Source organism: Podarcis filfolensis (assembly GCF_964270895.1).
Source record: "Podarcis filfolensis genome assembly, chromosome: 10".
Lineage (NCBI taxonomy): Eukaryota > Metazoa > Chordata > Lepidosauria > Squamata > Lacertidae > Podarcis > Podarcis filfolensis.
Genome location: NC_139612.1, coordinates 52,919,706 through 52,941,862, shown reverse-complemented (window position 1 = coordinate 52,941,862; position 22,157 = coordinate 52,919,706). Strand labels below are relative to the sequence as shown.

General features: G+C 42.0%; 1 protein-coding gene across 3 annotated transcripts in view; it reads right to left on the bottom strand.

Annotated features, from left to right (window-relative positions):
* Nucleotides 1-22,157, bottom strand: part of KIAA1549 — a 111,294-nt gene that overhangs the window by 47,859 nt on the left and 41,278 nt on the right. For all 3 annotated transcript variants that reach the window (XM_083574186.1, XM_083574184.1, XM_083574185.1), the window contains exons 2-4: nucleotides 4,456-7,194; nucleotides 2,839-2,927; nucleotides 450-627 (exon numbers count right to left, since the gene is read on the bottom strand). In XM_083574186.1, coding sequence (XP_083430312.1) covers nucleotides 450-627; nucleotides 2,839-2,927; nucleotides 4,456-7,194 — 3,006 coding nt within the window. The remainder of the gene's footprint in view (nucleotides 1-449; nucleotides 628-2,838; nucleotides 2,928-4,455; nucleotides 7,195-22,157) is intronic.

The window sequence follows — 22,157 nt, the reverse complement described above, 5'->3', positions numbered from 1 at the left end:
AACAGAAGCTTCAGAAACGTGCTGTGAAGGTGAAAAGGAGAATGTCTAAGGCAGACTTCCTCAACCTCGGCCCTCCAGATGTTTTTGGCCTACAACTCCCATGATCCCTAGCTAGCAGGACCAGTGGTCAGGGATGATGGGAATTGTAGTCTCAAAACATCTGGAGGGCCGAGGCTGAGGAAGCCTGGTCTAAGGGGTGGGGCTGGCCAGATATCAAGGGAGGGTATTGGCTAAGGGATGGAGCTGATGGGTAGGAGGGATTGGCGAGTGAAGTGAGCAGGAACACTGGCCTCTAGTAGCATGAGAGAGATATAACACACACACACTAAACCATATAACTTGGGGAAAGAGCCCATGTTTGTCCCACAACAGATCTCGAATCAATAATGCCAAGTGATTCTTTTCTTGTGCGCAGCGCAAAAACACAAGGGCGATACAGCTCAGCTTACCAGTCTGCACGTGAAACTTGCGGTCTGGAACAGGGAAAGAAGGTTGTAGCGATGAGATGAGAGGTACCTGCCCGCGTAGAAGGCTGCTGTCCACAAGAGCATTGATAACAGCAATTGCCGTGTAAACAAAAGGACCTGAGGTCACCAGAAACGAGAATTTGGGAGAAAATCTATAAACCTATTAAAAAGAAAGAGGGGAAGATGAGAATTCAAAAAATCCCAGAAGGAGCATTATTTATTGCACTACGAAACAGAAAGATTGTATAGGGGTGGGTTTGCTGTTCAGCACTGACGAGGTTACACAGGAGGGGTACAGGGCTGAATCAAAACCAAGTCAGTTGCACTTAAATCCTGCTGCAATAAATGGGACTGAAGTCAGAATTAATTTTCATATTGATTTCTATAGAACCTGAGTATAATAGGACCACAGTATCTTGGCACTGTGTTAAAGGAATGGAATCAGTTGCAGATTCAAGGGCTGAAGCCTCTTTGTAATCACCTTTCTTTAATTTCTACCCCCTCCTTGGCAGCATCTAACCCAGTCCCCACAGTTCTATCACATTCTACCCCCCTACCCCCTCCAAAAGTTCAGTGATATAGCACATGCTTTACATGCAAAAGGTCCCTGGTTCAATTTCTGGTATATCCAGATGGGGTTGGAAAAGACTCTGATCTAAAAACCTGGAAAGAGGGGCGGCCCATCAGTAGAGACAATACTGAGTGCTGACCAATGGTCTGATTCAGTATAAGGCAGCCCATTACGTTCCTAAACACATAACCACATGAAATCCACCCAACTAACATGACTATAGCATTCCTTGGGGTGGTGCTACGGCAAAGCCTGTCTAAGAATAGGTGACAACCGACAACTTGCAAAGGAATAATCTCGGTTCAGTATACCTGAAGGAGCGTCTCCACCCTCATCGTTCTACTCGGACACTGAGGTCCAGTGCCAAGGGCCTTCTGGTGGTTCCCTCACTGTGAGAACCCAAGTTACAGGGAACCAGGCAGAGGGCCTTCTCGGTAGTGGCACCCTCCCTGTGGAACGCCCTCCCACCAGATGTCAAAGAGAACAACTACCAGACTTTTAGAAGACATCTGAAGGCAGCCCTGTTTAGGGAAGCTTTTAATGTTTGATGTATTACGGTATTTTAATATTTTGTTGGAAGCCGCCCAGAGTGGCTGGGGAAGCCCAGCCAGATGGGCAGGGTATAAATAAATTATTATTATTATTATTATTATTATTATTATTATTATTAAGGTTGACATCTCTCTTTGTGCAAACTCAATCCAAGCTTGGTCATAGTCATAATTAAGATCTTTGTAGGGCTAAAAGGTGTGAACCCCCTTTCGCTGCCAGAAGATGTTGCAATGAAAGCGTTATCACTCTACATCATCATCATCTCTCATATTGTTGAGCCATGAATGTTAAATTACAACCACACACCTCAGTTTTCTGCAGTGTACTTTGCCACGGTGCTGCATTTAAGAGAACTACCCCCTGCACAACACATCATAAAAATGAAACATCTGTGAGCAGTAAATGCAAGATGTAAGGAAAGCAAAACCTGGAACGCACATTATTTACCTGTGGTTTCCCTGTTCATAAACCTGTTTATGTGCAGAGCCTTACAGTAAAGTCAAATCTGTTAGCAGGGAGCAAGTTTCACACTAGGGAATGCATTTCCAAGATCTCTGACAACAATTCATTAGTGTAGGTTATTAAGCTGCACAGCAGTCAATTTCAAGATAGCAACCTTGGCAGTATTCCATCACAAGCCATGGGTCTTTTTTCTTGAAGGAGGTGAGAACACCCCAGACATTATTGTTGCAGTTCGGAAATAAAGCTGCCCTCCCAAGATGGCGAGCCAGCAATAGCGTCGTCCAATCGCAACAGAAACAGGACTAAGTGCACAGAAATAGGCCCTCTCTTTTTTAGCATTATAAGGGATTGCCGGGAGATGAACCCAAGTTTGGAAGGTTCTGTGGATCATTCTCCAAAGAAGAGAAATTTTTAACCACAGTTTGCATTGTAAATGAATGGGAAATTGCTCCTACTTTAAAAAGCAGCATATTCATAATATCGTGACCCAGTGAGACAAATGGATTGAAGGCCTTGTCCTGGGATGTCATGGACTGGCAAATGAGGATGGTGCATGCCAATTATTATATCAATCCATCACAACCACAGCATTACACTGGCACCGCAGAAAAATGCAACAGCACTATCGCTGAGGAACAAGATACCAGTTAAGTGGACGATATATCCAGTTACACCCATATCTCTCAAGTATTCCTGTGATGCTGTATAATGAAACAAATTATCTGAATAATTAAACAAATTATTAATAGCAGCCACACAGCACACTGTGCATTTGATATTGCTTACCTCCAGTTCAACAAGCCTCCTAAATTCAGCTCTCAGGATTTCTTTGATGGATTCGCTGATGTTTTCTACTATAGGTTTCCGAGCTAGAACTAGAAATTTGAATCAATGAATATATATATTATTTGTTTAAACCATGCGTATACAGATCTAAAAAAAGTGATTGCAGAGAATTACAGGGAGCTGGAGTTTCCACCCTTATCCATATTTCATTTTCAGTCAGAAACGCTAATAGGTATTTTGAAACATAGCAGCCCATCAATCCTGCATAAATAAGAAGCATAAATAAGCATAAATAAGACCTGGTTTTATTATTTAAAAAAGTTTTTAAAATTGTGGTTTTCACGCATCCCTAGGCACAAGGTGAGGATGCAGTTTCAAGAACTATGCAGCACTGTTAGGCAAAAACATTGCACTGTCTTCAGCGATCTACCTGATGTGCTCACATAACATACTTCTGGCTTTCCCAGGAAGCAGACACCAGCTGCGGCCTCTAAGCAGGCTTTTAAGGGAATCCCTCACTATTTGGCCTTCCGGGCAGGTAACCTTGCGATTATCAAGTGGTACTGCAACAAAATGTCCACTGAGCATGCCCAGTCCAGACTAAATCATTTTTGGTGTTCTGCCCACCCACCCTCAAGATTTTTTTCCTTGAATGGTTTTTTTTTTACTTCTGCAAACCTGGTGATTCTCCCAAGCATGCCAGTAATTCCCTGCTGTGTTCAGGTGGTGCCATTTTGCTTATATAAACAAAGCTCCTCAATGCCTGAGCATCAGAAATATAGGGAACAATGAAGGACAGCCACCCAATCACAAGCTCCATCTGCGCTATATATTTGAAGCAGTATCGTACCACTTCAAACAATCACAGATCCCCACCAAGAATCCTGGGAGCTGTAGTTAAGGGTGCTGAGTGTTGTTAGACCCCTTTTGCCTCGTAGAGCTTCAATTCCCATTGTTCCCTGGAAAGAGGAATTGATTTTTAAACCACTCTGGGAATTGCAGCTCTGTGAGGGGATTAGGTAGTCTCCTAACAGCTCTCAGCACCCTGAACAAAGTTCCCAAGATTCTTGGAGGCAGCGGTTAAGGATGATGGGAGTTACAGTGGTACCTCAGGTTACAGATGCTTTGGGTTACAAACTACGCTAACCAGGAAGTGGTTGCTCCAGGTTAAGAACTTTGCCCCGGGATAAGAACGGAAGTTGCACGCCAGCGGTGCAGTGGCAGCAGGAGGCCCCATTAGTGAAAGCGCGCCTCAGGTTAAGAACCATTTCAGGTTAAGAACGGACCTCTGGAACGAATTAAGTTCTTAACCTGAGGTACCACTGTATTCCAACATCTGGAAGGCTACTACAGTCTACCTATTTGCACCACTCCTGGCCTGAGACAGAAAACATTAGTATTCAGTAAAGAATTGAACTGAAAGGCAGTGTATGAAATATTTTAAATGAGTAATATTAGTACTGCTGTGCAAAATAAACAGTATATGACATTCGCAACCTGGAAGGACACCAGTAGTTCACTTTCCTTGAGCAAAATGTCATGAATTTGTGGATTTTAAGGAACAACTTTTAATAACACAAGAACAACAACAGATCTGAGTGGGGTGGGAAGTCTTACCGGCTTTCACTATATATTTATCAGGGACTGTGATGTCACAAACGTAGGGCTGTCTAGTTGCTGGAATGGTAGCTGGAATGGTTGCCACTGTAACTTCTGGAGTCGTGACCAGTGCAGAAGTGGTAGGTGCTGTAGATGCGCTTGGTGTACTGCTGGTAGTTGTCAAAAGGCCTATTGTGCTGCTAAAGGTGGTGGCAGTAGAGATTGTCATGCTGGTAAACTCAGTTACACTAGTAGTTCTTGTTGGAGGTCCAGATTCAACAGGGGTCATCACAGATGGAGGCGCCACTGTAGGTGCAGATGAAGACACCATGGCCACTGATTCAGTAGCAGAAGCGGTAACACTGCTCGCATCCGTAGCCAACGGTGGCATATAAGGGGTAGATCTAAAAAACACTGTGGTCTCAGTTGCCTCAGTAAATGAGGAAACCGAGGCGAGGTTAGCAGTAGCACCAGCATCCTCAACAGTAGTTGTGGTAATAGTAGATAAAAGGGATGAGGATGTCAAGATGGGGGTTGCCTGCAGTGAGGTGAACCACGAGGTCACATGCGTTTCATCCTCCAATATATTGCTGGTGAAAACAGGCTCTGGGACAGAGGTGGGAAGCACCAGTGCAGGGACAGTTGCATCAATAGCTATGGGTGATGACTCAAACTGAGAGGTAGCTTGTGTGGAAGGTGAGGTAAAATAAAATTCAGATTCCATCACTAAGACTGATGTTGGTTCTAGTAACCTAGAGCTTGTATAGAGACTTGATGATGGCACAGTTGTAGAACTATGTGTGACTGAAACGGAAGATGAGTTCAAATTAAAAAATGAAGTTTGCCATGAAGAAGTCTGGGGTGCCTCTATGCTTGTGATGTCAACAGCTGGGAGCTCAGCTGAACCCCAGCTAGAAGAACTGTTGAGAAACACAGATGATGGAAGGAATGTCGGCGAAACATGAGGTAAAGATGTTGTCAAATCACTTGGCATTATCAAGAATGATGTGGCCCTAGCAGATGACCAATGTGAGAAGCCATTTGGCTCAGAGGGAAAAGGTGTTGATGGAAGGCTGGATGGAATGTCTGATCTATTTACAACAGGCTCTTCTGTGGGAAAACCCACGAGTGTTTTGCTAAGGAAAACGGTAGATTCTGATGGCATTAATTCGGATATTTCCAGACTTGAGTTCCTGATTGTCATGGATGGTGTGTTCACATTTTCGGTGAAGGCAGATTCAAGGGGAACTGTGGCAAAGAGAGAGGATAGTTCTACTGCACTAGACATAACCATTTCAGTTACAGAGAAGGGAAAGCTGACAGGAACACTCTCCAGTGATGTTATTTCAGAAGACCGGCCATAGGAAGGGAAAACTGATGTAAATATTATGTTTTTAAGGCTAATGTCCACAGCATTTGACATGGAGATTTCTGTAAACCTTGAAGAGAATGAAACAACAGGTCTTGAGGGGAAAGTAGTATCGAAGACTTCAGGAGGAGGCTCTTGCAGGTCATAAAAGTCACTAAATACGGATGTAAGTGGCGCAACACCGTTTACCTCAGAGGCCGTGAATGACGGTGTCTCAACATAATCACCTGAGCCCACATCATTTTCTGAAGGTGCCACTGAAAAGACTGGCTCTGAGAGAACTGAGGTGAAGTCACAGTAAGAACATGAAGCATATGGTCTAGTGGAAGGCACTGGGCTTGCAACGTCACTGAAGAACTCAGCTTGAGTTTGTTTCTCTGAACCGTCAGGCAAAACTGATGCTGTACTTCTGGATAATTGAAAGGAAAGCTCGTGTGTAAACAATTCCTCATTAAAAGGACTACTGGAGGCAGTCAAAAGTGTAGCTGGGGAAGCAGGGGGAGAAACGGAAGGGAGCAGAGCTGAAAACGTATCAGTCCCTGCGGTAGTTAACAAAACAGGAATTTCATTCAAAACGTTCAGGACAGACGAGCTTCTTAGAGTTCCTGTAACACTACTGCTATTAATACTATAGCGAGCTTCTGTGTGTGTGTCAGTACTTGTCAAAATGTCTGGCATAATTTGGGCAACCTCACTGAGCTGTCTCAGGAATAAGGATGACCCTTTCGCAGCAGTATCCAAAAGCCAAGATGCTGAGGATTGCGCAGAAAACAGCAAACTCTCTCCTCCTTTTCCAACCGTTGCATCCACTGCCTCAGATGCAACAGAACTTAAGTACGTAGAGGACATCAGCAAGTCTCTGCTCGGAGTCAGAGTTACATCTGCCATGTCAAAAGGCCTTGAAGAGGGCAGAGGAACGTGGGGGACAGAGGCAGCCCTTTGCAATGTTGCTTGCAGTGTTTCCAGGTAGTCCAGCGAGGAGATGGCAGGTAATGAAGGCGCTAACAGCAAAGTTTGCAAGGATTCTTTCGTTGCTTTCACTGGGAAGGAACCTGAATGATAGTCCTCTGTAAAAGATTTCAATGAAGGGGTTTGTTGTGCATTTGGAAAGGAGCTGATCAATCTATCATTACTTAAGACGGCTTCGTTGCTTGTTACCGAAGTATCCAACAGTGGTACATTTTGTCCAGCTGAGACTCTGCTTGTTCCTTCTTGGTCCGATGAGGTCACCTCAGGAGAGGTAACAGGTGACAACAACCCCTCAGGAAACACACTATTTGCCTTGGGATCCGTTGTGCTTTTTGTTAAGGCTTCGTGAGTCATACTGCCCATGGTGCTTTGACTCGGCAAAAGAGAAGAAATATTCTGCTGTTCCAAATATATGTCATCTATTAAAAAAAAATTGAAAGGCAAAGATAAGTTATTCATGTTAAGCAAAATTACTATTACTGTAATACACTGAAATGTCAAAATGCAAAAATCAGTGCAGAGGACATTCCCAGAGACACAACTTTTTTTTTTAATTAAGAAAGGGTGGAGTGTTTGACCGTAATACACTTATCCGTGGGTTGTGTTTTAAAGTGCTTTAAAACTTTTTATTTCTGTGAACTGTATTGTGAATGCTTTCCCTTTTTAGCCTTACCCATATATTTTACTGAAGACTCAGCCTAGCAGCAAGTAGATCAGATTGCCATAAGATTTTATATCTCCTTAGTAGACTTTGCCACAGTCCAGATGTGAACACTAGTCAACAATCATTTATTCAAAGGCCAAAGTATTCCAAGTGCTGGAGGACATGAATGCAAGAACACTTCACATTTATGAAAAGGCAACTCGTAAAGCTAGGAAAACAGAAAGCAACTGCGTAGTACATACTCAACTGTTGTAAAGAACTGCACTTCATACTTCAAAATTGTAGCTTTTACTTGGGGCATTTTTGCTTTTTAGCATTTAGCTGTATATGGTAACGCAGGAGCCATGTGTGGCAGCAGAAATAAGCCAACACTACTCATAAACATTCATTTCAAAAACACTATTGATTTGATCACCTTGCTAATTACTTAAAACAACGTAGGCCCTTATATATCTAGGATGGCGAACTTGGTAGCCCTCAAGTTGTTGTCAGATTCCATCTCCCATCATTCCTGAGCAGTGGCCATGATGTGGCTAAAGAGCCACAGGTTCTGCACCCCTGGACTCACCCCAAGCAAGAGTGCCTTCAGGGAATTCTCTGGGATAAAGCTAGTCTTCCCATTTGGACTAAATTTTCAAGATACACATTCTTTTTTTGGTTAGGTATTCTGACTATAAATGAAGTAGATGCATGTCCATTTTAGGTTTGTGGTCTGACTGTATCTTGGGTTCCCTAGAACAAAGCACTGAATTGGTGAGCCACTGAATTGCAGGTTGCAGCATGTACATAGGCCAGAGGTAGGGAACCTGTGGCCATTCAGATGTTGTTTGACTACAACTCCCATTATCCCTGACCAAAGGCCATGCTGGCTGGGGATAGCAAAGGGGCCCCTGACCATTAGGTCCAGTCGTGGCCGACTCTGGGGTTGCGGCGCTCATTCCGCTTTATTGGCCGAGGGAGCCGGCGTACAGCTTCCGGGTCATGTGGCCAGCATGACTAAGCCGCTTCTGGCGAACCAGAGCAGCGCACGGAAACGCCATTTACCTTCTTACCGGAGCGGTACCTATTTATCTACTTGCACTTTGACATGCTTTCGAACTGCTAGGTGGGCAGGAGCAGGGACCGAGCAACGGGAGCTCACCCCGTCGATAGCTTCAGAAGGGCCACAGGTCCCCTAGCCCCTGGCCTACACAGAGTCCAAGACCCCATTTATCCAGGCTGATCACTGGACTCTCCTGGCAGGCAGGAGCACATGGGCTTCCTTTTTCAAGCTTACCCAAGCAACAAGACCTTCCCAAGCTGTATGTTATTCTGGTATCTTTTGGTTGTTCTTCAGTCCTGACCTTTGTGGCTTGGTCTGTGTCCTGGTTTGTCCTTTAGCCCTGACTTGCTTTCCTGACTTGGAGCTTTAACCCTCTGACTGCGATCTCTTGGAACAACTCCTGTCTCCTGGTCATTTCAAACTGCTGACCATCGCTCAGGCCTGATAAGACTTGAGTAGAAAATGGATGCAGCTGACTGAACTACAATATATGAGTGCAAGAGAGTAGCAAAACTCTCTTCTGAACGACCTACTGGGCTAATTAAAATAGAATTTCCCCTTATATCCTAGTAACCTAGTTATCCACAGGGAAGCTTTTCACTGACATAAAGCCTTAACTATTGTGACACAGGCAAAAGAAACAACCACCACCATCACCTTTCACTGCTCTTCAAATTGTTCAAGTCAACACAGTTTTTGGTACCAATTATCCAGTCTCCCTAGACATTAAATGTCAGGATCTTGTAAAATAAAAATACAATCAGCATCCTAGAGCTTCAAGGATTGTTCAGGCTGAAATCCTTCATGCACTTGTTTGAAAATAAGCAGTGTGGCCTACTTCTAGCAAGCAATTTATTTATTATTAGATTTATACCCCAACATGCACAGCACTGCATATGAAAATAAACAAATTTAATTCAGATATTAGTGAGGGTTTAAAGGAAGTTCACTTCAAAGGAAATGTCTGCCTGCTTCACAACGTAAAAGCATGCACACAACCAATGTACGGATTAAAAAAAACAGAAACTGGTCTAAATTTGACTCTTAGTATCCTCAATCCCGGATCTTTGTTTTTACAAAATCATGTGAACCAGGGCAAGGGCATGACTAATATAACATCTGGTTTGTCCCTTAAATGCTATTTGGGATGCTGCTAGAATGAGGAAGCAACTGATGAGAATGAGATGCTGAAGTGTGCACCTTTAGGTCACAAACAGCTTCGTAAGGAATGAAACAGGTTTTAATGTTAAAAAGTGCATAGAGTTTGTTCAAAAAGGTCATGACATCTAATTTTAATCAGCCTGTCAGTTTCCCTTGTTCCCTTTATGCTAAAAGTGACATGCAAAAGGAAATGCTGTTTTTCTTTTCTTATCATTGTCCTGGAAAAGACATTTGCCTGGAGCAGAAGCTTCTTATTTGGCCTGAATTTGGACCAATGCATTAAAAAGCAGGCTTGATCACTGCTGTCAGAGTGTTCTACTTGCAAGCAACCCATCCACATTGATCTCTCATCTGATGCTCCAACACACTGGGCTAGCTGCATCACTTGCCTAAGAAGGCTGAACTCCTGACTGTTTAACAGAGTTTGCACCCTGTACTTGGGTAATGAAATCGGCCCTCAGAACTCCATATTCCCCTTTCTTTCATACAGTAGCTGCCAAAGAAAACACTGCTTTCTTTCTATGCAAAAAGCAAAAAAGAAAGAATATATTTTGAGAAGCTAGCTTTTCCACATAGTTTTTCAATAGGCGTGGGTTGAAATTTTATAATGGACAAAGCTGTGAAATGGGTGCTTGCCAGTGCTGAAGAGTTTAACAAGCAGAGAAAGTGAAGCGTTCTGCCCCACCTGAACCTGGCTTTGCATGAAAAGAAGAGTGACAAGAGAAAATAGCTGGGAATAGATCAGGCAACCTCATTTTTTTTGTGGAGAAGAATGCTAATGAGGCAGAGAGATGCTTTAGAGCCAGGAGCAGTGAAGAGGTTGCACTCTTCTCCTTGTTAGCCTTGGGGAACATGTTCTTGTTATGACAGATGGCTATTAGGCATGTGAAATATAATAGCCTCTTATTCATCCCAGTGATGAGAAAGGGGATGGGCAGGGTATCATGTGAATGCTTTCAACTATATGCACTCTTTGATGCTTTCAGAAATGCTCCCTTCTACTGGTTGCAGCCTATCCTTTACACTGCATTGCTTCTACCATCTCCAATATGACCTTGGGGTTTAGGGTTTCCTGCAGCAACATTTCAATTATTTACCTGGCATGTAACAGAACTCTGCTATATTGGAAAATTATTCTCCTTCGACAAATGCAAAGCAGTGACCCTTCCTCCTTCCCAAGACTTTTCCCAATTAGAGTGAAATAAATGGCTGGGAGAGCTGTGGAAGCAATTAAATGCATCCATTTCCCATTCCCATACACCGATTTGCTAAAGGACTAAACCAATGCCGAATCTGAAGATATGGGGCATTTTTAAAGGAAAAAGGTTGATTATACAGTTATAAAAGAATCAGCATAGGCACTGTAATACTTCAGGTGATTTTTACACCTAGCCTTGAATTGCCTGATAGGCAGCCGCTCTCTCAGGTCTCAGGCAGAGGTTTTTGACATCACCAGATGTTAGATCCTTCTAACTGGAGTTGCCACGGATTGAAGCTAAAGCCTTCTACCTCGACCCTCTCCTGTTCTATTTCCTACCAGAATTACTTAGAACTTGATTACTTAAGAGACCACCTCCCTTCACATGAACCTGTCATATATTAACATATCCCTCACAGGTTCTTCATCAGGTGCACCTGCCATCAGAAGGGAGGTGAGTGGAAACAGGACCTATTCTGAGGTGGTACCCTGGCTTTCAAACTCTCTCCGTAGAAAATGTAATAGTTTTGTTTCAAACTCTTGTCGCCAACTTTTTTTTTCAAAGGTGGGTCCCAGGGCCAATAGGGGAGGGACCCACCAGAACAAATTTTGGGGTGGTATAGGGGAAGGGGAAGAGGAAAACATTCAGCCACACAAACAAAAGTCCTTGCACTGATAGAACTTTCTCTCTCTCTCTCTTAGAGCTACATTGTGTACAACCTGATGTGATTATTTCAACCATACATTCTTTGGCTAACTTACTGAATTTATTCAAAGATAATTATGAAAAATGTTGGATGGAAGTGAAAAAGGATTTAGAAATATGGTCAAATCTGAAGCTTTCATTGCTAGGCCGTATTGCTGTGATAAAAATGAATGTATTGCCAAAAATGTTGTTTTTGTTTCAAACATTGCAAATTTTGGATAAAATGGACTGTTTCAAGAAGTGGCAGAGAGATATTTCTAGATTCGTCTGGCAGGGCAAGAAGCCCAGAATAAAATTTAAAATACTAACTGATGCAAAAGAAAGAGGTAGATTTGCCCTGCCAGACCTTAAACTTTACTATGAATCAGCCGCATTTTGCTGGCTGAGAGAATGGCTGCTTCTTGAAAACACAGACATTTTGGACTTAGAAGGTTTCAACAATGTATTTGGGTGGCATGTATATCTGTGGTATGATAAGGTCAAAGCACATAAAGCATTTAAAAACCATATTGTCAGGAAAGCATTGTTTAATGTCTGGACAAGATATAAGGGCCTACTTGAAAATAAAACCCCAAGGTGGTTGTCACCGATGGAAGCGAAGGCTCAGAAAAAGCTCAATATGGAGGCCAAATGGCCGAAATATTGGGAAATTTTGGAACAAGAGGGAGATAAATTGAAATTGCAGAGCTTTGAAAAACTAAAAAATAAAGTGCGAGATTGGCTTCATTATTATCAAATAATGGAGGCATACAATTTGGACAAGAAAATTGGCTTCCAGGTGGAAAAATCAAAATTGGAAACAGAACTGTTAGATCCCAAAACTAAGACTCTGTCAAGGATGTATAATCTGCTGCTGAAATGGAATACTCAGGATGAAACGGTGAAATCTGCTATGATTAAATGGGCACAAGATGTTGGACACAACATTATGTTGGCTGACTGGGAACAGTTATGGACCACAGGTATGAAATTTACGGCATGTAATGCCTTAAGAGAGAATATTATGAAAATGATCTACAGGAGGTACATGACACCAGTCAAGCTTGCAAAAATATATCATTTGCCTGATAATAAATGCTGGAAATGTAAAGAGACTGAAGGTACATTCTTTCACCTTTGGTGGATGTGCCCAAGGATTAAGGCTTTCTGGGAGATGATCTATAATGAAATGAAAAAGGTATTTAAATATACCTTTCTGAAGAAACCAGAGGCCTTTCTCCTGGGCATGGTCGGCCAATCGGTGTTAAAGGATAGATTTTTTTTTATGTATGCTACAGCAGCAGCAAGAATACTGATCGCAAAGTATTGGAAGACACAAGATCTACCCACCCGGGAAGAATGGCAGATGAAGGTGATGGATTACATGGAACTGGTGGAAATGACTGGCAGAATCCGAGACCAGGGAGAAGAATCGGTAGAAGAAGGTTGGAAGAAATTTAAAGACTATCTACAGAAACACTGTAAAATTAAGGAATGTTAGAAGGATGCTGGAATGAAGTTATGTGGTTTTAGCAGTAATGTTATAACGGAGTATGTAAAAATGGGTTGTTAACAGGTGAGAATGTAAAGTTATAACAGATTAAGATAAATGATTAAGATAAAAACAAAGATGGAAAGGATTTGCTGAATTAACTAATTGAACTAGAATACAAAAAAGGGAGGTGTGAGGAGGTCAAGGAAACAAGTAAATGAAAGATAAGATATGGAAAAATTGATTTGCTTTTAATTGTTTTTATTTTTCAGTATTTTGTATTTTTTGTTTTATTATTTTTAATTATTTTTGTAATTTTTTGAAACTTCAATAAATATTACTTTTAAAAAAAACAACTTACAATAAGCTTTGCACACTGTGGGGATGATCCAAATGCTTCCCAGAAAAACAGTAGATACCTCATTTATCTCCCCACCTCGCCCCACCCCATGCCAGTTTTCCTAAGGCAGGTTGCTTTCAAGCCATTAAAGGGGCTGGAGCCTCACATCCATTTAGCAGTAATGCTTCAGCTCCGCAGAGGCTGAATCTCCCATGATGCCCTGATAAACACATCCATTAAAAAAAGATGATGAATGGTGGAAGAGTGGGTAATTTGGCACTCCTGCCATAATGTGTCCCAGACTATTAATTTTTTGTGTTTTTACACATTCAAGTTCTGCGGTTACTCTTAATGGACATTCTGCGCTAAAAGGTTTCCATCAGCATGGAAAGAAAATTCTTAGAAACTCTGTCCATCTATTGATTGCAAAAAAAAACAAACAAACCAGGATCCAGTAGAGTTATGTTCCTGACACGGCTATTTATGCCATTTCTGTTGCAAGCTTGACTGTGAAAAAAAGAGAAAGGCATACACAAATCACCCATCAACTCTTCAAAAAAAACAACAACAAAAAACCCTCATTGTAGAGACAATTATACTGAATCTCCCACAGTACCATATTTTTTCTCAATTTCCAACCCCCAAATACATCAATAATTCTGATAAATCTGTGCGAATTTTGAACCCAGAATTAGGTATTCATTACATTAGACTGGCTTGCATGCTGCTAGGCTTGGGTTCAAAAAATGCTGCACATCCATACAGCTCACTGGGTGACCCTACAACCAATCAGCTATCATGGGCAGGCCCTGGGATGGTAATTTGAGGTGAGCAAGCAGCTGTGGGACCAGTCTGTTGTCAGGACCAAAGAGCAAGTCAGAACCCAGGAGGCAAGACCAAGCTGCAAGCCAGAAGTCGGTGTCAAAGACACAGGACTATGCCAGAGCTCAAGAAGACACTATGCCTACAGCGATTCTTAACTAGGACTGGAAGGCCTCAGACATTCCTTCTTGTTCAAGAGGATCCAATAGCCAACCAAGATATGAGGTCAGTCGAGGGCCAAAGTACAGAGGTTCCTCGGAAGATAATTCATTGTAGAAACCATTGCCTCATGGTAGGAATTTTGAGAAGAACTGGGTGGGTAGAAGAGGATCAATTGTAAGTGATCAATAGACTACAAAGGCACAGACAATAACATCAACATTAAACCCAGCTAACCTAAGGAAAGTTTGGTTTTTCAGTCCTTGCATCTTAATTCCATTCTCTGCTATGTCCCCAATCATTTGAAAAGGACTTCTTAATAATCTAAAGAGTATTCAGATGTTGCAACACTTCATCAAAAGTCAAATTCCCCTTCCCCGACGCCCATGTTTTATCTGTTTCACTATTAACAGGCACCAAATTGCTCCAAGTTGCCAGAGGAAAACAAATCCAATTTTTTAACTCAATGAACGGCACTGTCTGTGGTTATTTGCAGTAATACATAAGCATGCTTAATGAGAGTGAAGAGAGAAGAACATTCAATTTAAAATGGCAGTGCTATAACAAGAGAATAATTTCATTTATCAATCTAAGAATTTTCATGTTGGTTAAGGAAGATCCATGTAATTGTCACTTAGCTGGAAAAGCTACTACAAATTCATTGCACTTTAAAACATTTCAGTTTAGGTAAGTTATTAAAAAGTTGTCATACGAAAAGCAAGTATTTTGCAGCTAATTATCATTGTTAGTAGCACTGAGAGCTATCATAGGCGAAGGTAACTACCCGCCCCCACCACCTTAAAATAAGTAATAAATGCTCAACATTAAAAAAAACAAAACACAGGTGCACTGAATTGGGAGTCTGGTTCAGAAAAGTTTATGCCATAATTAGGAATAGAAATATCTGTTAATTTCAGTTCCCTTAGCTCTCCACATTTTTGCAATTCACAATCAATTCCCTTAGAATTGAGCTGTCTGTACTATTCAATTTATTTAAAAAGTGGGTGGGATGAACAATAGAATACATTATCACCTCATCCCTCCTTTTGTGACTGTGACTGTACTGTATTTAGATAAAGTTATTATTTATACAGCATCCTCAGTGCACATGGCACTTTAAAGAAACAAAAAGAAAAAACAGTCCCTGCCTCCAAAAATTCACAATCTAAACTTATGACAGGTGACAGTGGTTGTGGCAAGAACAACAATACTGTAAAACTGAGGGAACATAATGAAATGGCAACAAGGGTATAACAAAAATAATATGATTTTCCTTGTGCACACATATATTTAATTATCAAAGGGTTGTATCCAATATTAGTCCTACTTAGAGTAGATTCATTAAAATTAATGGCTATGACTCATTCAATCAATTAATTTCAATGGTTCTACTCTAAAAAGGACTAACAACCCAAATACTTAACTTTAGAAAATGTTTCCAGATCACAGCATTCTTTTGTCACTACAAATTTTATTGTAAGTTAAATTTCTGGCCATACATTCACAAAGGCAACCTGATGCTGTCTGCATGAATGGTTACCTGAACATCTATCAATACATGGTAGAGAATTATAATGTACACTTAGACATAATCTTGAGACAATACTGATTCAATGGGTAGTTCAATTAAGCAGTCATTGTGATTGATTGCAACATTGCCCCAGAGCAGCCAAGTTCTTCCTTTTTGCCAAAGTCCTTTGAAAACTCATTCATAAAAATGTCTATCTATTCATCCAGTTCTGCAGTATGCTTTTAAGTCATTCATAATTTACTTACAGGGCATAACATTGATTGGTCATTAATATTTAGCTGCACAAAGATCTGTCAGGTGAAGTTTTTATAACCCAAATAGTTCTGACATTAAATCACAGAGCTCTAAGTAGGCTCATCACACACAATCTCCTTTTAGCCATACCTTGTGATCCACCGTCCCTCATGTAACTCAGCAGGAATTTATTTAGCTCCTTGTAAATGGTATTTCTAATTAATTATGCACTTTCCCAAAAATTATTGGGTATTCATTAACATGGACCAACATTTAATATGCAAATGAAGTGACCAGAGAGATACAACAGGCAACAATTTCTGTAATCACGTTATCACAATGTACGCTTCTTCCAGACACTACATTCCTAGATAGAGCTAGGAGCTATTTGTGTGTTTGTGTATGTGTGAACTGGCCCCTAAGCAGGGCTCTGGTTTTTGTGGGCTCTCTGCACATGATGCCCATAGACCGTCACCACCACCCAACTACAGGTCCCTTTCTCAATCCACCCTCCTAAATTGCTTGTCCTCCTAACAGCCAAACTGAGGCTCCAAAAGAGAGATTAGAGCACAAGTAAATTGTTCCTTCCATCTCACCCTCATCACAGGAGATTGGAACTTGTCCATAAAACCCAGAGGCAAGTTCCCATTTCCTACTGAGAAAGGTCCCTGAAAGGAGGAGAAGAGCAGGAAATCTCACTAGCTTCTTTCTCAAACTAGTAAATGGATGATCCCCTCCGGTCTGTGTAATGTTGAGGGGAGTCCAACAGCGGTGGACTCAACTGTCCTGAAGTCCAAGAAAGGAAATTTTACCAGCATATGGGTCCTCTGCTGGGTTGATAGTCTCCAATGGTTTTTAACCATGTCTTTTCTTGATACTGGTCCAACCACTAGGATATTTAGGTAAACGAGTTTCTCCTCTATATCCTGTGCATTTAAAAAAACCCATGTTTCAGAATAGGTTACAAGCCGTTTGCCATATTTGGCAACAGCTACAGATTAATGTTCATTTTCTACCCCAGAAAGAAACAGCATCCATAACAGCTGAAGAGAAAGTGGCCTGTATGCGTTTCTGAGGAAAGAGTTCAGAAAATGCAAAATTGCTACCAGGATATTCCCCTCCACAGCTGAAGGTCAGCCTTAAAATATTGCCATCAGGGGCTTGTCATTACAAAACCAGGATTGAATTATACATTAAAATCTTCTCTCTTTTGGAAGGCATAAACAATACAGTGGGGGTGGAGGGAAAAATCCCACCCACTCACCCACAGCAGGCGGTATGAATTTTACGTTCTTAGACTGAAGACTGTGGCAGGCTTTTATTTACTAGTATCCAATTTCTAATAAATAGAGCAAGTACTGTTTGTGGCTTTGACTCCTGGGAGACCCTTCACAGAATTTGCTCAGAGCATCACATCATTTCCTGGCAACCGAAAACCAAGAGGAAAGAGCGGCCTGCCTTTTTCTTTCTACCCACACAACTAGTTTTATGATTTCACAATAATGCTTCGGTATTAGTAAAGACTGTGGAGCTTTCACTTCACAGATGGTTCAATTTATGGCTTTGTTCACCATGAGGACACAGCCTCAGCCGCCTGGCATACTGTGTGCTCCGATACACGTAGAAATGCAGATTTCAACTTGCAGAGCGTGGGTAGGAAAAGTAAAGTTGAAGGAGAACAGTTATTATTCGGCGGCAGAAATCCCCCCTTAAAAAAAAAAATACTTGGGAGTTATTCTGCAGCTAAGTAGGTTGTGTACTAACTAGACTACATTAAGAGAGTCTGCAAACGTTAAATCAATTCAACTGAACCAAGCCACACTACATTGAAAAAAAAAGTGCAGGCAAAATTTTGATGCTTTTTTAAAAGAAGCTTTTAAACTGCCCTGATGTTCTTTTCTAATCAGTTTGGCTTTCTCTTGCCATGGCCTGAAGCAACTGGTGTTTCGTGTGAATGTGCTGTAGATACAGACTGATTATGACAGATATTCCTAACCAAGGAGGTCTATGTAGAGAAGAGGTCTCAGTTGCAGTGTTTCACAGCTGTAAAATGAATGTGTGGGGTTTTTTTTAAGAATGCTTTATAAAGGCTGTATTCTTTAATATACAGTTGTACCTTGGATCTCAAACACCTTGGCTCCTGAACAAATCGGCTCCCGGACGATCGAAACCCAGGAGTGAGTGTTCTGGTTTTCGAACGATTTTCAGAAGCCAAACATCCGGCACAGCTTCTGCAGCTTCCGATTGGCTGCAGGACGCTCCTGCAGCCAATTGGAAGCCACACCTTGGTTTTCGAACAGTTCCAGGAGTTGAACAGACTCCCGGAACGCATTCTGTTCAAGAACCAAGGTACGGCTGTATCCTGATCAAGGGAAGTAATAGTCCCACTCTATTCTGTCTTGCTCACCTGCAGTACTGTGTCCAGTTCTGGGCTCCACAATTTAAGAAGGATACTAACAAGCTGGAATGTGTGCAGAGGCGGGTGACCAAGTTGTTTAGCCTTGTAAAGAGGAGACTGAGAGAAGATATGATGATCATCTTCACATATCTAAAGGGCCATCAAATGGAGCAAGCTTGTTTTCTCCCACTCCGGAGGCTAGGACCCGAACCAATGGGAAGGAGATTCCAACTAAACATCAGGAAGAACTTTCTGACTATAAGAGCTGTTCGACAGTAGAACAGACTTCTACAAGAGGTGGTAGACACTCCTTCTAAGCAGAGGTTGGATGGCCATCTGTCATGTATGATTTAGATGGACTAGATGACCCCCTAATGTACCTTCCAACTCTACAATTCTATGATTCTATACTACATGTAGCTGAATGCAAGTGGTTGCCCAAATCTGGCTTTGATCCGAGCCCAGGAAATTCAGAAGACCCAGATTCAAACTGGATGTGAACTTCCCGGTTTTCAAACTTCCTCTCTGAAGAACTCACAATTGCTCTAGAATAAGCTATCCCACCCAGAGATCTCCACACCCAAGTTATTGTAAGCAATCAGAGAGCGGAAGGGAAGGAGGGAATGCCCTGCTGCTGTTCTCATCGAATTGCTGAAAAAGGTACGGGGGGGGGAGGAAGATAAGGGAGTATTCTCAGCCTTGGGGGGGGGGTAGCAGAAAGAGCTTTGGGGTCGGTGGAAGGGTGATGGAGCAAAACCTTCTGAGTGCTTGGTTTACCTCAGGAAATTTCAAGGCTTTCCCCCAACCGTGGTAAGCAAGAAACAAGAAGCGCCAAACTGAGGAGAGACTTAGAGAATTTGCCCATCACTAGAGACAGACATTATATTTTTTTCACAGGTCCAAAGGAGGTTTTCACCAAGAGCACAATGTGTACATAGATGCTACAGTTGTACTCTGGTAAAGCAAGTTTCAAAGAGTTTTTGTGCCATTTCAAAAGCCTTCAAATTTGACAGAGGTGACAGTGGGTCAACAGGAATGTCTGCATGCACCATGGGAAATGGCGCCTCTCTCAAAACACTTTAAACTCTTTAAAAAACAATTGCCTGCCTTCAGCCTTAATTGGCCTCTCCATCTGTACCCACGGCATCAAGGGCTAATCAACAGTGCCACACACAGGGTTCACAACATTTGAGCATGCTCAGTTGAGTCTGAAGCCAAGTGATGACATCACAGGGCTGGCAAATTCCTGTTTTTCAGAATGGTTCATGACTTACAATGCATTTTGTGCCTTAAGCCTCCCTTCCCCTCCCCACTGCCCTATAAATTCCCAGTGCTTGAAGTTTGTTTCAAGTCCTGATTCAAGTGCCTTTATCCAGACAACAGACTTCAGTTACTGGCATTAGTTATGACATAGATGTCTGAAAGTAATCACGGTTTTCATGAATAATATCTTACGCTGTGGCCGCTCAACGCTTTTAACCTTGTACACCATTGCTCAGAATGCAGGCAGCAAGGCAAAGGAATAATTAGGGCTTCCCCAGATTAATTCTGGAGGAAATAAATGCTTAGCACTGCTTCCTCAGCCTGGGTCTGTCTGTCTTTCTCTCCCTCTCTCTCTCACAGACAAACAATATTCTCCCCCTGCCCCCACTCATTTGATTCAAACCAAGTATCCATTTCCCAGCACATAGACGGCTTTGGGGAAAGCTCCAATTACATATCACTGGGTCAAGTGCAACGCAATGCACTTACTACCAGAGCGCAAGCCGTCTAGTTTTTAACAAGAATATTGTTGTGACAGGGTTCTTCCCTCTACAGAGCCAATGCGTGATTGCTTCAAAGACAGAGTAAAAAAGCTGCAGCACTGAACAACTACATAGCATTTTATTCCAGAGGTGCTTTAGCCATGGTAGGGTGCAGTAGTGTAGCATGGGGAGGGTCACAGGGACGGTTGCCCAGGGTGCAAAATTGTTACAGGCGCAAAATTTCAACACCCAGTGCTGCCTCAATACAGCTGCGTGCTTCTATCGCTGGGCTCCGTTGAAACCGGCTTCTCCATGTGAATCAGGAAGTGACCTCTCCAGACTCTTCTTATCTTTGCAGATGCGATTTTCTGGGTGATGTGGAATGTGCCATTGGGTAGCTGAATGTACATGCATACTCTGTCTGTTTCCCTCCTTCCCCCCACCCCTCTGCGTAGCCCTGGACACTGGCAACCCATGCTATGTCACTAGTAGGGTGGTGTTCTCCTTATGTTTCTGACTACTAGTCTCATCAGTCCTAGCTTGTCTAGCTTGGCCATGAGTTGCCAAATGTGTAAGTGATTCTCTGCGGGAACCCTTGGGGAAACGCAGCAAACCCGATTTTTAAACCAGCAGTGTGCGCTATGACTAGGAAAAACAGCCGGCGGTCTCCAAACATGTGAAACAATAAGTTGATCCCAGCAAAACAGTACAAAAAGGGTGACCTCTGACCAACGGATTATTTGGCAAAGTTATTTTACTTCCAACTTAAAAGCTATGACTAAGCTGCTTAGTCATAAGCAACACACAAGCAAGTCTTGTGCTTTGAGCACTTTCCATTTCCCCATCTGTAAAATCAGTTCATCTCATTAAAGAATTACACATGAGCAAAAAGAAAGGAAAAGGCTTTGTCAAGCTAGGTAGTAAAATAAGATTAACATGCTCTTGACCCATCTAAATAATGGGGAACACCCTCCACCAGCAGCTGAGAGAGGTTTGCTTTTAAATATTTCACATGAAGATGGTTGTTAAGTCATTATTATTTAACACCTGAAGTCAGTGCAAGCCTAGCCTAAGCTACTTGCTTTGGCTGGAATTATACAATTGGGAAAGACTGTCTTTGGCTGTCCATTCAGCTCATCAAGCATGTAACAGAATTAACCACCATAAACCTTGGAATATTGAGGCCAGGCAAACTCAAAGAAAGCATACCATGGAAACTTCTTAATATTTCTCCCTGTGTGGAGAAAACTGAAATCTACAAGGAGCAGAAACACCATGTAATAGCCTGCTTGTGCATATAAGGCCACGGTGTTTAAGGAAGCTGGAAGGTCAGTCTTCAGTTTTGGTGTTAAATAGCGATGCCAAAAAAACAAGCAGAAAGATTTTAAAAATTTTAAAGCTAAACGTGTTAAACCTAAAGTCCTCTCCCTCTTTTGTGGCTGCACTTGCTTTCTCACCAGCGGTGGTTATGGCTGATAGAGACAAGAGAAAGGTCATTTTCCATAATGGCATCCAGGATGTGGAAGGATGGGAATGACCTCCCTGGGCCAGCGCCTCTGATCCCTTCATTGTTAGCTTTTAAGAGGGCATTAAAAGCTGTTTTGTTCCAGCAGACATTCTTTAGTTAAGGGGTGGGGGGCACTGTAGTGTTTAAAGACCCTGGAACCTGCACTTGTCTCCTCTTTTTATTGTATTATGCTGGTACTGCTTTGGATTTTGAATAGTTATGCCGCTGTGTTGTGGAACCGTTGTGGGGTTATTTTAGCAACTCAAACTAACCACATCCCAGTTAGAAACAGAAACAGTGAAGAAGAAAACAACAACCCGCACATCTAAGATCTAAATGTGTATTTGCTTTCATGTGAATTCATTAGCGAGGAACGATGATATATTAAATTGTCAAATATAAAT